General features: G+C 35.4%; 1 protein-coding gene across 1 annotated transcript; it reads left to right on the forward strand.

The window, feature by feature from the left end:
* Positions 1-6,611: 6,611 nt before the first annotated feature.
* LOC108481346 (uncharacterized) lies at positions 6,612-8,234 on the forward strand. The gene has a single exon (XM_017784490.1). It carries the CDS (start codon positions 6,612-6,614, stop codon positions 8,232-8,234), a length of 1,623 nt encoding a protein of 540 aa, XP_017639979.1.
* Positions 8,235-19,031: the final 10,797 nt, after the last annotated feature.

Consider the following 19,031-nt stretch of genomic DNA (forward strand, 5'->3'; position numbering starts at 1 on the left):
GATCGGGTCAACCCGATCTTACCCACTCAGGATCCACGCGTTTTTGCTCTTAGGGGCTAATTGCGCGCGCGGCCCTTCCGCTTTTTCTATATTTTGCAATCAAGTTTTTATTTCTTTTAAATTGGCCCTGAAATTTATCGCGCTTTGCGATTTGGTCTTCCCTTCAGTGACATCGTTTTAAGGGCTCTGGTAAATTACTTTTTTAGTCCTCTGCGGTTGCATCTGCGTTCAAATGGGTCCTCTTTTTTATATTTTATTTTAAATTTGCCCCAAAGCTTCGATTTTAATCCAATTTTAGTCTTTTTTTTCGCTTATTTTTTGTATTTATCTTGAATCTTATATTATTTTTCTATTTCATTTAGCTTTAAATATTATTCATGTTATATATATTATTGTTATCACTATTATTTTATATTATTATTATATTATATTTAGTTATATTTTTTAAATGTGTCGTTTTTACTATTATATGCATATATATATTTATTATTATTATTATTAGTACTAGTATTGATTTTCACTTAATATTTATATATGTATATACATGTACATATTTATGTAGTGTATTAATAGTTTTTTCATATTATTATCATTTCTAATATATATATATATTGTATATGTTTTTATATATATTATGTATATATTTTAATATTATTAGTTATATATTTTTATACTATTTCATGTATATATTTTATATTATCTTATGTATATATTATCTTAGTAACTATATTATGTATGTATTTTAACACTATATTATGTACATACTTTTAATATTATTATGTATTTATCTTTAATATATATATGTATATATTTATGTAGTATTATTAATAGTCATTTTTTTATTTCTAATATGTATATATTATGTAAATATTTTAATCTTGTATTATTTATATTTTTTTCTTGCATATTATCTTATGTATATGTTTTTAAATAACTATATTATGTATGTATTTTTAACGCTATATTATGTACATATTTTTAATACTATGTTTATACTTTTTATTCTTATTATTACGTATATATTTATATATCGTTATTATTATTATTAGTTATTTTTTTGTATTATTACTATTTTCAATATATATTGTATATGTATATATTTTTTAAAATCTAGTATTATATGTTTTATATATATATGTTCACTACTATTTTATATTTGTATTATTACTATTATTATCATGTTTAACACCATATGCACTACTATTGTTTTATGACTATTATTATCACATATACATTGTTAATGTTTTATATATTATTTGCTTCAGATATTCTTAACTTTTCATTATTATTTGCCTGTGCGAATTTAGCATATTAGATCACATCTTATTTCAACATCGATATTAGTTTTCTTTTTCTTTTTATTCTTATTTTAAAATATTTTTCATTCACGTTTTTAATTTCAATAAATAAGGTAACGTACCGATTTAACATTAAGTCATCGATTTCATCGCTATGTTGGGTGAATATCATCGGCTCGTGTTAAAAACGAAACGCCCTTCTCAAAAGAAACCGAAATTTTAAAAAATTCTCGTGTTTTGATCGGATCAAAATTAAAATTTAAATTGAACTTGTATTCTTGAGAATTAAGACAACGCGTGTTTAACAAGATACCAATTTTGGGCATCGCGAGGGTGCGAATACCTTCCTCGCGCGTAACCAACTCCCAAACCTTATTTTCCTCTGGATTTTTGCGTAGACCCAAATTCGGCTTTCATTTTTGTTCAAAAATAAATTTTCTTTTCTAAAATGAAGATTTATTAGGTGTCCGATCACACCTAGAAAAAAACATCGGTGGCGACTCATTTTCTTTTTAAAATCGAAATTCCATTTTCAAATTTTCAAATAATCGCCTCAACTAGCGACCAAAGTAAAATTTTTCACGTCGCTACAGCTGGCGACTCCACTGGGGACTTTTTTTTTAGAGTCAAGTTTAGAATTAAACGCGTGTTGTCAAAATTTTCAAAATTCCTTGTTCAAATTAATATTTAGTCACGATCCTTAAATTTTGTTTTTGAAAAGTCATGCATTTGCATCATGTTGTAAATATTCTTCTAATTTGTTTCATCTTGTTGATTTTCAGCTCTAAGTTCTTATGGTTTTATTTTTTATTTTTAGTTTAGTTTTTTAAATAAAACGTAAAGGTTTGTGAGTTTCTCCCCACACACCGTGCACTTGCATTTTTGCATAACATGAGCTCTCTACCCGGGCTCCATCCGCTTAAGTGGAAGTAAACGCTATGCCTTCGTGAGTTAACTCGTCCCTCCGCATAGGCTAGTGAATACTTTCGGGTTACATATAACTTATGCTTTCGTGAGTTAACTTGTCCCTTCGCTTAGGAATAAGTAAATGTAATCCCTCGAATCAAACTCGTGAGCTTGTGATGGGCTACGGCCGAGGCTTCGTACAAGTCTTAGTAGACGATAGTACGAACAATTCGAGTACCTGTCTAGAACCGAAACCGCATAAAGTAAACCATATGAGCCATCTAATTAGAGCCATGCCGAACCTCTGTCCTTTAATAGTCACCAAAATAAGTACACGGGAGAAACGCCTTTGGCCTTTCATTTCCTTTACATTTACACTGTTTATGCAAAGGAATTAAACCGGGTAGCTTAATTTGTTGGAGTTTCTATAGTTTTTCTCAGTTCTTATTTGTTCTGATTACTAACCAAGTTTGTTTGTCTTTGTTTTTATTTTTCATCATGCATCATAGGCATCTTGATTAGGGTGGTGTTGATTAAAGATTGGTTCCCAAAAACAGGTTTCTAATGGAGGAGTCAATTACACAAGTGACCAAGAAAAATGCCGTGATTCGAGATTGATCTTCGAAAATTCAAAAAGCGAAAGGGGAAAGTTTAACAAAAAGATGTATCTCTAATCTTCCCGAGTAAGTAACTACAAATGTTCGTCAGAATAACCTCGAGGATTTGACTCGAATTTGGAAACAGTGGGATTCAGACACTAGGGGTATCTTCACTGAAAAGTATGGGGATATAGCTCACTTGGTCGCTGTCAACATAGACGAACAACTAATTCAAGCCATGGTTCGATTCTGGGACCCAGCATACCAATGTTTCACTTTCAATCAGGAAGATATGACTCTGACCATAGAAGAGTATGCTGCCTTGCTTCGCATTGATAATGTACAATTCGGCAAGATATATGTGAAAGAACCCAAACCAATGACCTTCAAGAAAAAGTTAGTAAGGTTGACGGGAATGGCTGATATGTGGGCTGAAAAATAAATAAAGAAAAAGAACGAAGTTAGTTGTGTTTCGTGGTTTTCTCTACAAGATTTAGTTCAAAACCATCCAGATATTGTAAAGAGGATTGATCTGTTTGCTTTGGCCATTTACGGAATAATTGTTTTCCCAAAAGTTCTTGGGCATATAGAAGTCGCGGTAGTGGATTTCTTCGAAAGATTGAAGCAAGGGATCAACCCCGTCTGGGCTATCTTGGCCGAAACTTTTAGATCTCTAAGTTGTTGTAGGAGGAAAGGGGAAGGAAGTTTTATCGGATGCGCCCAGTTACTTAATGTCTGGATTCTAAGCCATTTTTGGAAAGTGGAGCGTACACCTTTCCACATGTTTTCAAAAACATTCACCCCATTAAAAGCTTACCTTGAGAAAGATTGGCCAAAGGATGTCACCGAAAGCATTGGGTTTCAGTTTTTCAGAACCTTCGTACCGAAGATATAACCTGGAGAGCACCATGGAACCGTTCTTTAGTTCTATTATACAAATGTGGAAGCCAATATTGAGTGCCTTTACTAGGATTATGGGGAGGAATTGGATATGCTCCGTTAATGGTTCAAAGGCAGTTTGCTTCACGACAGTTCGTACCCGCTACCGGAGGTTTGGCACAATCAGAGTTCGCCTTTACGGGTGAAGGCTACATGAAAAGAGTCCGAGATACTGTAAAGTCTTGGAAGAAAATTCACCTAATGGAGTTAGCCCTTTATGCTGATACTATCACTAAGAATTATGACTTATGGAGAAAACGACGAATGAATAGTCAACAAATCTCACCGACGAGTTACACTTTCCAAAATCCTTTCTCAGAGGAAATGCCATCCGAGCTGGATGTAGTGAGACATGAATTCGAACGTGAAAAGGCCAAGCTGTTACAGGATATTAGTTCTCTTCAAGAGGAAAACTACCAGCTAAAGATCGGGGTTCAAATTGAAGAATCCAAAACCATGAAAGTTCAAAAAGAAGTTGAGATCGTGAGAAACGACTTAAGGGACTTTCATTTTGAAAATAAAAAATTAAGAAACACTATAAAAAATAGTGGTTTGGGCAAGTCGTCAGTAGAATGGAAGGAAGAAATTAGCAACATCAAAGGTGAGATGGAATCCTGGAAAGGGAAAACAAAGAAAGAAGAGGAAAAAACTGTGTGTGCTATGATAGAGTTAAGAAAGAAGAATGCTGAGTATGAAACTATGTCTGCAGAATGTGTGACTAGTCAATCTAAACATCAAGAGCTAAGAAGGAAAGTACGAGATTTAGAAAATACACTGCAAGCTCAACAGCAACAGTTGGATAATCTCCTAAAAGCCCTAGAAGAAAAGAATAGTCAGTACAACAGAGACATTCACGCCTACGAAAGAGCTCTCCAAGAAAAATGAATACAACTCGGCTTTTTGATCAATGAAATTCACAAGGCGGCATGCAACTTGTGCAATTATCAGATGAAGCCGAAGCTCTCAGTTGCCAATTCTCTCCGAGTCAAAGATCAAGCATATTAGAATTCTTAGAATGAGTGAAGAAACAAGGCAATATGGCTAGAAAGTTTGGGTAACTGTTGAATCGAAAATAGCGAAACGTTTTGTAATAGACTATTTTGATTAATGAAATGCCTAAGTAGGGGCCATCTTGAAATCAACACCAAATTCTTGCACATTCATTCATGACTAACATTCATTTGACATTCATTCATTGTATGTACATATCACCACAATCATTCACTAAGGCTAAAATCGTATAATCCACAGCTGCGACACTCCAAGTCTGGAATCACGCCATTCTTATAAGACACGTTGAAAAGCTAGAATTATGGAAGCCGAGTTCAATGAGAGAATTGAAAGGATAGAAAGGACCCAAAGAGAATTACAAGAGCAGTTGACCAAGTCACAACAGGAAGCAAGTGATCTGATGTTAAGATCTCGAGAGGAATCACTCGAGCAAAGAGATCAGATGGCCAAAATGATGGAGATGATGACAGCTTTGGTCAAAGGAAAGGGACCTATGTAGAGCCCTGACACTATAAAGCCTCAGCCAAGAACTAATCATGATCAGGATCCGCTCTATCCCCCAGGATTCACTCCACCTCACGCCCATGCAACGCAAAGAGGATATCCTCAAGGGGAACCTGCAAGCTTGGAGCAACAACCCGTACCCCCTGCTTATAGGTTTATTCGTATCGAACCCCGGAGCTAATCCTGCTGATCCCAATGTTCTAGATTTGGATGATCCGGTAGAAATAGTCAGGTTGAAAATGGATGATCATGATTCCCAGGATAAGTATAGGAGCTTGGAGAAAGGCTCAAGGCGATAGAAGGTGCTGAAACCTTCTCTGTACTAAGTGCCAAAGAGCTTAGTTTGGTGCCCGATCTGGTCCTAACTCCAAAATTTAAAGTGCCAGATTTTGAAAAATATGACGGAACGAAATGTCCAAAGGCCCATCTTGTCATGTTTTGCCGGAAGATGATTGGTTTCGTGAGTGAAGATAAATTGTTAATACACTGTTTCAAAGACAGCTTGGTTGGATCGGCCCTTCGATGGTATAATCAACTTAGTAGAGAAAGGATCCGATCATCGAAAGACTTGGTGTCAGTATTTTGTGAACAATACAAGCATGTATCTGACATGGTACCTGATCGACTAACTCTACAGATGATGGAAAAGAAGCCGACGCAGACTTTTAGGTAATACGCGCAAAGGTGGAGGGATATCTCGGCTCAAGTAGAACCCCCATTGACTAAAATTGAAATAACGGTTCTCTTCATCAGCACGTTGAAAACTCCGTTTTATGATAAGTTGGTAGGAACTGCCACGAAAGACTTCGCAGATATTGTAATATCCAGAGAACTTATAGAAAATACCATCAAAAGTGGAAGGGTAGAAGGTTCTGAGAGCTTGAAAAGGGCAACACCCATAAAGAAAGAAGAAGCAGAAACCCATATGGTGGGAACTAAGAGCCACTACACTTCTAATCCTTATCCAGTCCAGCCACGACCTCGATATCGCCCACCTCCAAACTTTTATTATCCACCCCAAAGCCCTTACTATCAAGCACCTCCTCCTTACCCCGTCTACGCCACAGATAACCAAAGACCATTTGCCATGTTCCCACCAAATACCATGCATGCTCAAAACCAACCCAAAAATGAACAAAGACTGACAAGATCCAATCCTAAAAAACCCCAGTTCACCCCAATTCTCGTGTCATATGGAGAGCTGTACCCTAAACTGTTGGAAAAATAATTAATATCCCCATATTATATGACACCTCTGAAGCCTCCATACCCAAAATGGTACGATCCTAATGCCAATTGCATGTACCACGCCGAAAACCAGGGGCATTCTATAGAAAATTGTCTAACCTTTAAAATGAGGGTTCAAGGTCTTATCGATACAGGTATTTTACAATTTGATGGTACTGGCAATACGACTGGAAATCTGCTCCCTAACCACACTGAAGAAAACATGAGCGCGTTGAAAAAAGAAGACAGGTGGCGTGCCAAAAGTTGTGTTTCTGAAATAAAGACACCACTGCGAAAGATTTGGGAGGTAATGATTGAAAAGGGGCTGCTCTGTCGGCCCAACAGAATTTTCAAAGAAGGAAATACAAAAAGTCAATATTTTTGTGATTTTCATGAGATCGAGAGGCATGACATCCAGTCTTGTGAAGGATTCAGAAAACTACTTCAAGACATGATGGACAACAAGGAAGTCAAGATCTTTAACAAAAAGGAAGAGGCTGATAAAGGAGAAGTATGCACTTCTAAAAATCAATCATCAGTTTTCCCTTATAGTGCCGATCAACCGTTGGTGGTTTATTATGATGCAAAAAAGAAGCAAGTGAAACTAAAGATGACAATTGAAGTACCATCTCCTTTCCCTTACAATGACAACAAAGCAGTACCATGGAAATATGATGTCAACATTATCATACCTGAAAGTGAAAAATCTAAAGTCACGGCCGAAAATGTTGGCGAAGTAGGATACTTCACCCGCAGTGGGAGGTGTTATTCTAAAGTGGTCGAATCGATGAAGAAGACTAATGACTTGAAGCAGAAAGGAAAGGCACCGATGCATGAGGCCGAGGTTAAACTTGAGACTCTGTCTGAACAAGAAGTTAAAAGGCTTGTGAATGAAGAGGAAGCACATGAATTCTTGAAGTTCATCAAGCATAGTGAATATAACGTAGTGGAACAGTTAAGCAAACAACCGGTACGAATCTCAGTATTATCCCTACTGTTGAATTTAGAACCACATCGGAATACTTTGCTGAAAGTGTTAAATCAAGATTACGTGGCAAGCAATATATCTGTCGAAAAACTTGATAAGTGGGTGAATAACCTGAACGCAAATAATTTTATTTCTTTCAGTGATGAAGAAATAATGCCAAATGGTAAGGGCTCCGTAAAAGCATTACATATCACAACCCGTTATAAGGGTTATATAATACCGAATGTGCTCATTGATAACGGGTCAGCACTCAATGTCATGCCTTTGGCCACGCTTTCTAGAATTCCAATTGATATATCTTATCTAAGGCCTTGTCACTCTATAGTAAGAGCATTCGATGGGACAAGACGAAAAGTCATGGGAAAAATTGAAATTCCTCTAGAAGTGGGCCCCTATATATACGACATCGAGTTTCAGGTCATGGACATCACGCCTTCATATAATTGCCTTTTAGGAAGGTCTTGGATCCACTCTGTTGGGGCAGTTCTTTCATCTCTCCATCAAAAAGTAAAGTTTATCATGGATAGTCTTTTGGTTACTGTCGTGGGTGAGGAAGACATTATCGCATCTATCTCTGCTGATGAACCATACCTCGAAGTAAGCAAGGATGCAGTAGAATGTTCCTTTCATTCTTTCAAATTTATCAATGCTACGTTCGTTGCTGAAGGAAATAAAATTCCCGTGCCCAAGCTGTCAAGGAATACCCAGATGGGAATTGAGCTCGAGCAAGAAAAGGTTTGGGAAGATATCAGCAAGGGATAGTTAGAGCTCTAAAACCAATGCCCCACAAGGCTCGATATGGTTTAGGGTTCGAACTGGATATGTGATAAAGAAGAAAACAATTGCAGAAAGATCGAAAAAGGCGGATTGTAAGAGCCTTAGGCCGAGAATTAGAATGGGAGCCCATAATGTATCTTCATTTGTCAAAAACATTTACATCTGCAGGAATGATATACCCCAAGCAAGATAATCCATGAAGCACGCTATTATTAATTGAAAGGGGTCTTCAGAATGTCAGTATAAATGTCATTGACAAAGGAAATGATATAATTAAAGATGTTTCAATGATACGCCCTTGCCCTCCTAGATTCGTTTTGAAAAATTGGACTGCTGTGAACCTTCTTGTAGTTTCAAAGTCTCTTCTAGAGTATGCTTAATGTTAACACTCTTCTTTTTGTGTGTCCCTAAGTAATAGCGGGATTCTTTTGTAAGAGTTTATATTTGCTCTTTATCATTTAAATAAACATTAATGGAGATGCATTTTGTCATGGTCTTTTTATTAACTTCATTATTTTTCCCTACTCTCATAGCCTGTCATTGCATATATCTCACATCATGCCACAATAGTATGCTTGTTGGTTCCAATACTTTGATGCTCCTCTATAGTTTTCTTTTCCATTCAACTTTCAAGTGCTCAGATATCAATGATATGAACAAACCCGTTACAAATCTTGAAATCGATTTCGAGAAAGCTATTTGTTTAGGAAAGTTCGAAGCTGAGGAAAATGTTGAAGACTATGTCTCGTCTCCTGACTTACTAAGAATGGTAGAACAAGAAGATAAACAGATTCTACCTCATCAAGAATCTGTTGAGATAGTAAACTTGGGAAATGAAGAAAAGAGGCAAGAAGTGAAGATTGGGACCTCCATTTCGGATAACACCAAACATGATTTGATCATGTTTTTCATGAGTATAAAGATGTATTTTCATGGTCGTATCAGGACATGCCAGGATTGGATGAGGATGTAGTGGTCCATAGACTCCCACTGAAACCAGAATGCAAACCTATTCAATAGAAGCTAAGACGAATGAGACCTGAAATGCTGTTAAAATAAGAAGTCAAGAAAAAATTCGATGCTGGCTTCCTACAAGTCTCCAAATACCCACAATGGGTAGCTAACATAGTCCCAGTACCAAAGAAAGACAGCAAGGTACGAATGTGTGTGGATTATCGTGATTTGAATCGAGCAAGTCCTAAAGATAATTTTCCTTTGCCACACATTGATAAATTGGTGGATAACACAGCGATACATTCATTGCTTTCGTTCATAGCTGGATTCTCGGGTTATAATCAGATAAAGATGGCTCCTGAGGATATGGAAAAAACTGCTTTTGTAACAATGTGGGGAATATTTTGTTATAAGGTGATGCTGTTCGGATTAAAGAACACTGGGGCAACATATCAGAGGGCCATGGTGATGTTGTTTCATGACATGATGCACAAAGAAATAGAAGTCTACGTCGATGATATGATCGCCAAATCCAAGGGGGAAAGAGAGCATGTTGGGAACCTCAGGAAGTTGTTGGAAAAACTGAGAAAGTTCCAGGTGAAGCTTAATCCAGGCAGATTTACGTTTGGGGCTACCTCGGGAAAATTGCTAGGCTTCATCGTTAGCGAGAGAGGCATTGAAGTTGATCCAGATAAGATAAAAGTCATACAAGAACTACCACCTCTGCGCACGCAAAAAAAAGTCAGAGGATTTTTAGGGAGGTTGAATTACATCGCTCGGTTCATTGCTCAACTTACCAACCAGTGTGACCCAATTTTTCGACGCCTTCGGAAGCATAATCCTGGAGAATGGAACAAAGAGTGCCAAGTGGCTTTTGACAAGATAAAACAGTACTTGTCTAGTCCCCCGGTGCTAGTACCGCCAACTCCAGGAAGACAGTTAATATTGTATCTGACTGTGTTCAAAAATTCAATGGGTTGCGTATTGGGGCAATATGATGAGTCAGAGAAAAGAGAAAATGTGATTTACTATCTCAGCAAAAAGTTCACAGAGTATGAGGCAAAGTACTCGTCAATTGAAAAATTCTGTTGCGCTTTGGTTTGGGTAGTTCGGAGGCTCAGGCAATATATGTTGTATCATATGAAATGGTTAATTTCAAAGCTGGACCCAATAAAGTACATGATGGAATCACTTGCACTCTCAGGAAGAATGGCACGATAGCAGATCCTACTATCAGAATACAACATCGTCTATGTGAGCCAAAAGTCGATAAAAAGAAGCGCAATAGCTGACTTCTTAGCAACTCGAACAACGGATGAATACGAGCCATTGATATTTGATTTTCCGGATGAAGACTTGATGTGCATTACAGAAAAAAAGTGCGAGTCATTAAAAGAAAAGTCATGGAAAATGAGCTTTGATAGAGCATCGAATGCCTTGGGGCATGGGATTGGAGCAGTCTTGATATCACCAGAAGAGAACCATTATCCGTTCACTGCCAAGCTGAATTTCTTCTGTACCAATAACATAGCGGAGTATGAGGCTTGTATCATGAGACTTCATGCAGCTATTGAACGAAATGTCAAAATTCTAGAAGTGTACGGTGACTCAGCGCTGGTGATTCACCAAATCCGTGGAGATTGGGAAGTGAGGGATTCGAAATTGGTTAAATACAGTGATCTAGTGGCGAAACTAATCAAAGAATTTAAAGAAGTAACTTTCAATTATCTCCCATGAGAAGAAAACCAATTGGCTTATGCCTTAGCCACATTGGCTTCAATGTTTAAAGCAAATAGAGAAACATAAATAATGCCTCTCTAAATGAGCATATACGAGGTCCCTGCACACTATTTTAGCATTGAAAAAGAGGCAGACGGACGACCATGGTTCCATGATATCTTAGAATATATCAAGAATCAAAGGTATCCCGAACAAGCAAATGAGAACGACAAAAGAACAATCAGAAGAATGGCAGCGGGATTTGTTCTTGATGGGGACATCCTGTACAAAAGAGGAAAAGATCAAGTGCTCTTGAGATGCGTGGATGATGTTGAAGCTAAAAAAATACTTGAAGATGTCCATGAAGGAATTTTGGAGACGCATGCCAATGGTTTCACTATGGCCAGGAAGATTATGAGACTCGGATACTACTAGCTGACGATGGAAAGCGACTGTATTAGTTATGCACGAAAGTGCCACAAATGTCAAATTTATGGCGATAAAATTCATGCAGCCCCTTCTCCCCTTTATGTCATGACTTCTCCGTGGCCTTTTTCTATTCATGACTTCTCCGTGGCCTTTTTCTATGCGGGGCATGGATGTTATAAGTCCAATTTCCCCAAAATCTTCTAATGGACACCGATTCATTTTTGTAGTGATAGATTACTTCACGAAGTGGATAGAAGCCGCTTCATTTGCTAATGTGATAAAGACTGCAGTTTGCAGGTTCTTAAAAAAGGAAATCATTTGTCGATATGGTTTACCTGAAAGAATCATTTCAGATAATGCCTTGAATTTGAATAACAAGATGATGAAAGAAGTGTGTGAGCAATTTCAAATAAAGCATCATAACTCCTAGCCCTATCGCCCAAAGATGAACGGAGCTGTTGAAGCGGCCAACAAAAATATTAAGAAGATTATTGGAAAAATGATAGAGACATATAAGGACTGGCACGAGAAGCTACCATTGGTTTTGTATGCATATCGCACATCTGTATAGACATCTACGGGAGCAACTCCTTTCTCTCAGGTCTATGCAATAGAAGCTATGCTACCTATCGAAGTTGAGATCCCCTCTCTACAAGTCTTAATGGAGTCGAAACTAGAGGAAGCAGAGTGGGTTCGAGCTCAATATGACCAGTTAAACCTTCTCGAAGAAAAACGTTTGAAGGCAATCTGTTATGGACAGATGTACCAGAAGAGAATGATCGCAGACCATGACAAGAAAGTACGGCCAAGAGAATTCCATGAAGGAGAACTCGTGCTGAGAAAGATTCTCCCAATATAAAAAGACTTCCGAGGAAAATGGGCACCAAATTGGGAAGGACCATATGTGGTGAAGAAGGCTTTCTCAAGTGGAGCTTTGATTCTCACTGAGATGGATGGGAAAGAGTTACCTAACCCAGTAAACTCAGATGCTGTAAAAAAATATTATGCCTAAAAAAAAAGATCAAGATGAAAACCCGAAAAGGGCATCTTGATTAACACAAATGATTAGGATGAAAACCCGAAAGGGCATCCTAATGAAGCAAACCCGGGCTTAAAGAGCAAGGCGGTTGAACGGTGGGTCAAACAGCAAGACTACAGTATTTGAAGCATTTCTAAAAGCTCGAAATTTTCTACACAAGAAGCCACACTCGAAAGGATTCTTGATTAAGAAACGTGGAAGAGTTCATGTGTTGAATATCTAGAGCATTTGTATCCTTTGAATGCGATCCCCTTTCTCTTTATAATACTTTTTACTATCCTTGGTTAACTTTCTTTCTTTGCTACCTTTGAAATAAATAAATGTGAGGTATCCTTTTCGTCCATACCTGACAATTTTCATGCATCTCATTATGTGGTTTATTTAAATAATAAATAGTAAAATGACATACTCTGAACAAAAGAAATGTTAAGCATTACCCAGATGAAAAATGGATAACTACAAGAGCCTCAAAGCAAGGACAAAGTTCAACTGGGGGCAAAAGAGTGATATCTGAGAAACACAGATTACTCGTAAAGCTTGAGGACGGGTACAAAGCATGAAAAGAAAGTCAAGAATTGAGGCAAAGAATGCAGATCATCACAAAAATCATGACGAATAAGCCCAAGGCGCATAGCATAATCATGTAGGCATGCAGGCATTTAAGGCAAACATGTGCATATCATGATAAGATCATGCATGACATATACAGGTGCTCTAGCAGAGCAAGAGGATGTGATGATAATTGTACTGAATCAAGAAAAAGACACATGAGTTCCACCAGATGACATGTTTTGGTACTCTGATGTTTTAATTTCTGTTTTTCAAAAATCAACTCATATTGCAAGAGGTGAGTTGAGCCTAGGGTCACATGCTGAGGTATTTTCAAATTTTGTTTTTCAAATTTTGTTTTTCAAAAAAATTAACTCATATTGCGAGAGGTGAGTTGAGCCTCGGGTTACATGTCGATGTATTTTCAATTTCTGTTTTTCAATTTCTGTTTCAAAAAATCAACTCATATTGCGAGAGGTGAGTTGAGCCTCAGGTCACACACTGAGGTATTTTCAATTCCTATTTTCTAAAAAGTCAACTCGTATTGCGAGAGGCGAGTTGAGCCTCGGGTCACACGCCGAGGTATTTTCAATTTCTGTTTCAAAAAAATTAACTCATATTGCGAGAGGTGAGTTGAGCCTTAGGTCAGACACTGAGGTATTTTCAATTCCTGTTTTTTAAAAGTCAACTCGTATTGCGAAAGGCGAGTTGAGCCTCGGGTTACATGTCGAGGTATTTTCAATTTCTGTTTTTCAATTTCTGTTTCAAAAAAATCAACTCATATTGCGAGAGGTGAGTTGAGCCTCAGGTCACACGCTGAGGTATTTTCAATTCCTATTTTTAAAAGTCAACTCGTATTGCAAGAGGCGAGTTGAGCCTCAGGTCACACACCGGGGTATTTTCAATTTCTGTTTTTCAATTTATGTTTCAAAAAAATCAACTCATATTGCGAGAGGTGAGTTGAGCCTCAGGTCACACGCTGAGATATTTTTAATTCATGTTTTTTAAAAGTCAACTCGTATTGCGAGAGGCGAGATGAGCCTCAGATCACACGCCGAGGTCATACACTGAGGTGAGTTGAGCCTCGGGTCACATGTTGAGGATAAAGATTGGAGTTGATTGAAGACACCAGATTTTGCCTCCCTGAAGTTGCAGTGGAGCTGATCGAGGATATCAGATCTTACCTTCCTGAAGTTGCAGAAGAAGAGACCACAAACCTTATCCCATTGAAGCGGTAGAAGAGTGGATTGAAGTTGTAGATCTTATCTTCCTAAAGTTGCAGAGAAGATCGAAGTCATAAATCTCATATCCTTGAAGTTACATTGCATCAGATTGAAAGCTACAAGTCAAATCTCTGAAGTTGCGGTGAAATGAACCAAGGCAACAAGATGCGGTGGACTGGAAAGAGACTACCTGAACAAGAAGAGCATCAAAGAAGTCAAGACTCGACAAAACCGGGCAAAATTGACCTTTCTTTCTGTCTTTGTTCTATTTCCCGTTACACAATAATGAGCAAAGAGGGGCAGTTGTTGCAGGACAATTTTGACCCACCTAACCCAAACCCAAATTGAATCAAACCAACCCAAAACCCTTTAACCCATCAGACCCACTTAAACCCATTTACATCAAAACCCAACAGAAGCCCAACACTTAAATTAACCCCTTACAATTTTAACCCAACAATAACCCAAACCCCAAACCCAATTCCTAACAGCCCAAACATTGAAACCCAAAATCAGAAACAAACAAAAAAAACCCTAAATCTAACCCTAGCCCCCTAGCTTGTGGCGCCGCAACCACCCTCTGACTTACGGCCAACTTCCTTCTGCACCACCAGCCACCTGCAACACGTTACCGTCGCCCACTTGCACCTGCAAGGAATCAAAAAGAAAAGACAACAAATAATAAACAAAAACATTGTAAAGGCTATAAAAGCCACTAAAAACAACAATGTAAAGGATTTTCGGCAATTCATGAATATAAAACCATAGTTTTAAACACAAAACAAGTGACTCCAAACCACCAAAGCAGAGAATAAATCTAAAACAGAGGATAACCAAAAAAAAGAATAAAATACAAAAACGACAAAAGGTGGTTAGCATCATTTTCTTTTTTTTTCTTCTTTCGAATCTTTTTTTCTTTCTTTCTTTTTTTGTTTTTTCTCTCTTTTTATATACATATACATATATATTATTAAAAAAAAACAAAAAAAAAGTTACCTTTTGAACTTCTGGCCACCGTGTGCGGTGGTTGGCGACGGTGGCCGGAAACGGCGGCGTATGGTGGAGGTCCCATCGGAGTTTGGCCAGATTCAGAGGGTGGGGGAGAGAGTTTTTTTTTAAAAGGTTTTCTTGTTTTTTTTTTTGTTTGAGAGGCTGAAATGAAGAAAAAAGAAAGTTTTTGGGGTTTAAATACCCAAGCAATACGGCGCCGTTTTGACCTTGGGATCCAGGGCATAAAACGATATTGTTTTGCCCTGGATCGGGTCAACCCGACCCTACCCACTCAGGATCCACTCGTTTTTGCTCTTAGGGGCTAATTGCGCGCGCGGTCCTTCTGCTTTTTCTATATTTTGCAACCAGGTTTTTATTTCTTTTAAATTAGCCTTGAAATTTATCGCGCTTTGCGATTTGGTCTTCCCTTCAGTGACGCCTTTTTAAGGGCTCTGGTAAATTGCTTTTTTAGTCCTCTGCAGTTGCACGCGCGTTCAAATGGGTCCTCTTTTTTATATTTTATTTTAAATTTGCCCCAAAGCTTCGATTTTAATCCAATTTTAGTCCTTTTTTCGCTTATTTTTTGTATTTATCTTGAATTTTATATTATTTTTGCTATTTCATTTAGCTTTAAATATTATTCATGTTATATATATTATTGTTATCACTATTATTTTATATTATTATTATTATATTATATTTAGTTATATTTTTAAATGTCTCGTTTTTTACTATTATATGCATATATATATTTTTATTATTATTATATTTATTATTAATATTATTAGTACTAGTATTGATTTTCACTTAATATTTATATATGTATATACATGTACGTATTTATGTAGTGTATTAATAGTTTTTTCATATTATTATCATTTTTAATATATATATTGTATATGTTTTATATATATTATGTATATATTTTAATATTATTAGTTATATATTTTTATACTATTTCATGTATATATTTTATATTAACTTATGTATATATTTTTTAATAACTATATTTTGTATGTATTTTTAACACTATATTATGTACATACTTTTAATATTATTATGTATTTATCTTTAATATATATATGTATATATTTATGTAGTATTATTAATAGTCGTTTTTTTTATTTCTAATATGTATATATTATGTAAATATTTCAATACTATATTATTTATATTTTTTCTTACATATTATCTTAAGTATATATTTTTAAATAACTATATTATGTATGTATTTTTAACGCTATATTATGTACATATTTTTAATATTATGTTTATACTTTTATTCTTATTATTACGTATATATTTTAATACACATACGTATATATTTATATATCGTTATTATTATTATTAATTTTTTATATTATTACTATTTTCAATATATATTGTATATGTATATATTTTTTAAAAATCTAGTATTATATGTTTTATATATATATGTTCACTACTATTTTATATTTGTATTATTACTATTATTATCATGTTTAACACCATATGCACTACTATTGTTTTATGACTATTATTATCACATATACATTGTTAATGTTTTATATATTATTTGCTTCAGATATTCTTAACTTTTCATTATTATTTGCCTGTGCGAATTTAGCATATTAGATCACATCTTATTTCAACATCGATATTAGTCTTCTTTTCTTTTTATTCTTATTTTAAAATATTTTTCATTCATGTTTTTAATTTCAATAAATAAGGTAACGTACCGATTTAACATTAAGTCGTCGATTTCATCGCTATGTTGGGTGAATATCATCGGCTCGTGTTAAAAACGGAACGCCCTTCTCAAAAGAAATCTAAATTTTAAAAAATTCTCGTGTTTTGATCGGATCACGATTAAATTTAAATTGAACTTGTATTCTTGAGAATTAAGACAACCGTGTTTAACAAGATACCAATTTTGGGCGTCGCGAGGGTGCTAACACCTTCCTCTCGCGTAACCGACTCCCGAACCCTATTTTCCTCTGGATTTTTGCGTAGACCCAAATCCGGCCTTCATTTTTGTTCAAAAATAAATTTTCGTTTCTAAAAAGAAGATTTATTAGGTGTCCGATCACACCTAGAAAAAAACATCGGTGGCGACTCATTTTCTTTTTAAAACCGAAATTCCATTTTTAAATTTTCAAATAATCGCCTCAACTAGCGACCAAAGTAAAATTTTTCACGTCGCTAAAGGTGAGCTATAGAGGCTTTAGCGGCGCTTCCTGTAAACGCCACAATATATCGAGAATTACCGGCATTTTTCCTGAAACACCGCAAAAGGTGAAGCAAATAGCGGCGGCTGTTTAAAAATGCCGTAAAAGTTTTGAGCAAAACGACGTCGTCTTTTGGTGAGCTATAGGGGCATTAGCGGCATTTTTTCTGAAACGCCGCAATAGGTCAAGCATTAGCGGCGTTTTAATAAAAAAAATATGTTATTTTAAGGTTTATTATTATGAATTTTAGGTTTAATGACTATGGTTAATTTAGAGTTTTAAGGTTTATGATATAATGTTTATTATTTTAGGTTATGAGTTTATGTTTTAGAGTTTGAGTTTTAGGGTTTACTATTTTTAGGTATATTAGCTAGGGTCGAATTAATATTAATGTTTATGGTTTTAGGGTTATGCTATTAGGGATTAGAGGTTATGATTAATGATAAAAATTAAATTATTTTAGGGTTTTGGTAAGCATTAAGATTCTATTTTAATTACTTTTGTCCCTTGTAATATATATATATATATATATATATTATAATTAGAACTTGTAATATATATTAAGATTCTATATATTTAGGGTGTAAGTTTAGGTTTAGGCTTCAAGTAAATGATACTATTAGAACTGAAGAACATTTGGATTTTACTGAGATTCATGCCATTTTGTACTATACCCATATTATTTAATATAATAATATAAACATATGTGTTTTAATTTGTACTACACTAACATTGGCCACACAAATTCCCAAAAATATGTCTAGGATTATGGTTTAGGGTTAACAATTTTTAAAGTTTATAGTTTGGGCTTTATGGTCTAGGATTTATGGTTGGTTTAGGGGTTACTGTGAACGGTTTTGGGGTTTAAAGTTTGGGGATATGGTTTAGAGTTTAGGGTTTAGGCTTTAGGGTAGGGTTTAGGGTTTAGGGTTTAGGGTTTAGGGTTTAAGGTTTATGGTTTAGAGTATAATTTTGGATTTTAATTTAGAAGATAAATATAAATAAGATAAATATATATAAATTATTATTTTAAAAGAATATATATCAAAATGGGTTAAATCCCAAATAGCTAAGATGAAAAATGGTTTAGTGTGCAATTGTGTACACGAACTATAATTTGATCTAGATCTTGTAAAATATTAACACAATTATTGATATAAATAGCATCATGTTTTTATTTCATTAATTTATATATTGCATACATAATATTTATATTTATTCAATATAAAAATATATTGATGTATTTTAAAATGTGTATTAATTTATATATTGCATACACCTAATATAAATATATGAAATATATATTTTGTACTACGCTAACATTATTTGGATATAATTTAAAAGAAATTCTAAATATATAGTTTTAAATTTTGATCAATTTTTAAAAAATATTTTTATTATCAAAGGTATTAGCTGTTTTTATATATAAAACGCTGCAAATGATAGGAAATGGCGGCGTTTTTAACACAACGCCACAAATTTTAATTGTACATTAAAGGAAAATGGCGTTGTTTCATATGAATATTAGCGGTGTTTTTATAAAAACCGCCACAAATTGTAATCGAATTTAATTTAGAACGGCGTTGTTTTGTAGTGTAGATAGAAGTGACATTAGCGGCGCTTCGCATAAAACACCGCAAAAGGTCTCATTAGTGGCGCTTTGATGAAAACG

Source organism: Gossypium arboreum, chromosome 5 (genome assembly GCF_025698485.1).
Source record: "Gossypium arboreum isolate Shixiya-1 chromosome 5, ASM2569848v2, whole genome shotgun sequence".
Classification (NCBI taxonomy): domain Eukaryota; kingdom Viridiplantae; phylum Streptophyta; class Magnoliopsida; order Malvales; family Malvaceae; genus Gossypium; species Gossypium arboreum.